This window comes from Cyprinodon variegatus, unplaced genomic scaffold, assembly GCF_000732505.1.
Source record: "Cyprinodon variegatus isolate N-32 unplaced genomic scaffold, C_variegatus-1.0 Scaffold923, whole genome shotgun sequence".
NCBI lineage: Eukaryota > Metazoa > Chordata > Actinopteri > Cyprinodontiformes > Cyprinodontidae > Cyprinodon > Cyprinodon variegatus.
In genome coordinates this window covers 246,211-248,557 of record NW_015151376.1, presented here as the reverse complement: position 1 = coordinate 248,557, position 2,347 = coordinate 246,211, and the positions used below count along the sequence as shown (strand labels likewise).

General features: G+C 36.7%; 1 protein-coding gene across 3 annotated transcripts in view; it reads left to right on the top strand.

The window, feature by feature from the left end:
• The window catches only part of col22a1 (collagen, type XXII, alpha 1), a 107,398-nt gene that overhangs the window by 70,022 nt on the left and 35,029 nt on the right, over positions 1 to 2,347 (top strand). For all 3 annotated transcript variants that reach the window (XM_015398287.1, XM_015398288.1, XM_015398289.1), the window contains 4 exons: positions 1,147 to 1,200; positions 1,277 to 1,330; positions 1,425 to 1,478; positions 1,574 to 1,627. In XM_015398287.1, the coding sequence (XP_015253773.1) occupies positions 1,147 to 1,200; positions 1,277 to 1,330; positions 1,425 to 1,478; positions 1,574 to 1,627 (216 nt within the window). The remainder of the gene's footprint in view (positions 1 to 1,146; positions 1,201 to 1,276; positions 1,331 to 1,424; positions 1,479 to 1,573; positions 1,628 to 2,347) is intronic.

The window sequence follows — 2,347 nt, the reverse complement described above, 5'->3', positions numbered from 1 at the left end:
TATATATATATATATATATATATATATATATATATATATATATATATATAAATATAATTTTCTGTACAGCACTTTGGTCAGTTTGTGTAATGTAAAGGGCTATATAAATTAAAGTGGGTTAATTTATTGTTAACGCAAAGTGGATAAAGATATACGAAGTATAAAAATATATCTATGGATTACTTATGCTTCAATTGTTTTGTAAATAATATGTTATACTTACCATAACCCATTTATTAACGTAAAAAAAATACCTTTTAAACAACTTGGCTCAATTTCGTTGATGTTATTTATTCATCTTTTTGAAAAGCTAAGTTCCTTGCAACACCCAGACACCATCACTACCTGACCCTGACAGTTTAACCTGTTAACTGGCTACACTGAAATCACCAAGACACCTGAATGGCATAAACCCTATCAGCTGCTGTCCTTTAACCTTTGGGAGGGCCTACCTGCCACATACAGATGAATGGTTCTAATGGTGGACAGTGGCATTATTTTGACAGTAGGAGGCTGCACAAAATTATTTCAGTTAAACCTTTCTATCCACATTGTGAGCTAAATTATCCTAAAAAGCAACTCATCATGTCTTTAAATTAAATTCAAGAACAGATTAGTAAAAGGTCCTCTGCTTAAAAAAGCACTAAATTTAAAATAATGGAAACTGGTAAATATAGTGAGGTAGAAAATGAATGAATGCTCCAAAATATGCACATCAATACATCAACAACAATCATTAGTTGCATCCAAAGCTTGATAGCAGTTTTGCCATCCAGGTCAAGAGGTGTTGAAGATTTTGCATTAATAAAAACGTTTCTGTGGCTTTGGGAATCCAGAACCGCTTTCTATAAGCATATTCTGGTCACCATTAGTGGCACAGGAAGCCATCTGGTGTGGGACTGATTACTTTTAGTTGTATGGCTTTATTGGTTTTGTTCTTTTTCTCTCTATAAATAAAATCATTATCCTAAAACTGCCATACAAATTAAGGTTATCTTTATGTAACATTAAAGTTTATATTTACTTTTAAATGTGACTGAGAAGAAAAAATAGAACCGAATTCTTTTCCAATGTTAATTTGAAGCCTTACGTGTTTTTGTGACCTGCTGAAATAATTTTTTAAAGGATGTTTTTGCTCAACAATAGGGCCAAAGAGGCGTACCTGGTGAACAAGGTTTCCAAGGGCCAGTAGGAGCACCTGTAAGAACACTATTACATTTCTTTATACAACTCCATCTTTTTATGTGACATTTTTCTAATCAGCTGCCTTTTTTAGGGCCCAAAGGGAGATGCAGGACCCACAGGGGAGACTGGTCGTGTAGGAGACCCTGTGAGTTCCTTTGGCCGGTGAAAAGTTACCATTCTACACCAAGTAATGAAGTACACTGTCATTAAGCTTTGAAAGTCTTGTATGTTTTTCCTAGGGTCAACCTGGTCCAGCAGGACCTCAGGGGCTTCGGGGACCACCAGGAAATGCGGTAAAATACGTTTTAACATTAGCTGCAAATCTAATATCATCTTAATACACTTGATTAGTTCACTTTAAATACCAACATTTTAAATTTATTTATAGGGCATTCCAGGCATAATCGGACCTCCTGGTCCAGCAGGACAAAGAGGAGATAAGGTGAGTCTATTTGTTTTAAAAGAGATGGCTAAAAAAAAAAAGATCCCCTCCATACCACTAGGTGGTGCACTTGTCTTTTCTGTTTCTATGTTTAGTAGCCAAATCCATGGGTGTGTTGGATTTCAGCGGCTGTGTGTCGCAGTGAACACAGATATGCTCACTGCGACACATTGCTGCAGGATAATAACGAACCCTTTAGGCTTCCAACTGTGGTATGCTATGTCACTTAGCAACAGTGAAAGTTTGTACAAAGAATGCAAAGAATGGATACGAAACTACTGACAACTGTTTTGAGTGCTAATAACATTTTCTAGGAGCTTCAGCAGCAGTTCAGTCATCACAAATATCATATTTATAGTCCCCACACTGCTGAGAATCTGTGCCTAAATGTCAGCCAAACCCATTTACGCAAAGGACAGATAAAACAATTCATTAAAATAAACGTTACCCGCCATATATCTGACTCAATAACCATTTACAACAACTATTTCATTATTTTAACACAGAACTATTCACACACTTGTATTATATCAAACTGCACTTCCAATATTCACCACTGTGTGGCACCATTGACCTTTTTCCTCTAAACACGGAGCAGCTGGCTTGCTTGGACTCGCAATGAATCATGGGATTCCCAAGGTTATACAGGATACACTTGACCCGTCCTTCAAAACGGGCAAAAACCAGGCTGCATTTATCGGCCGCATAACGAGGAGACTT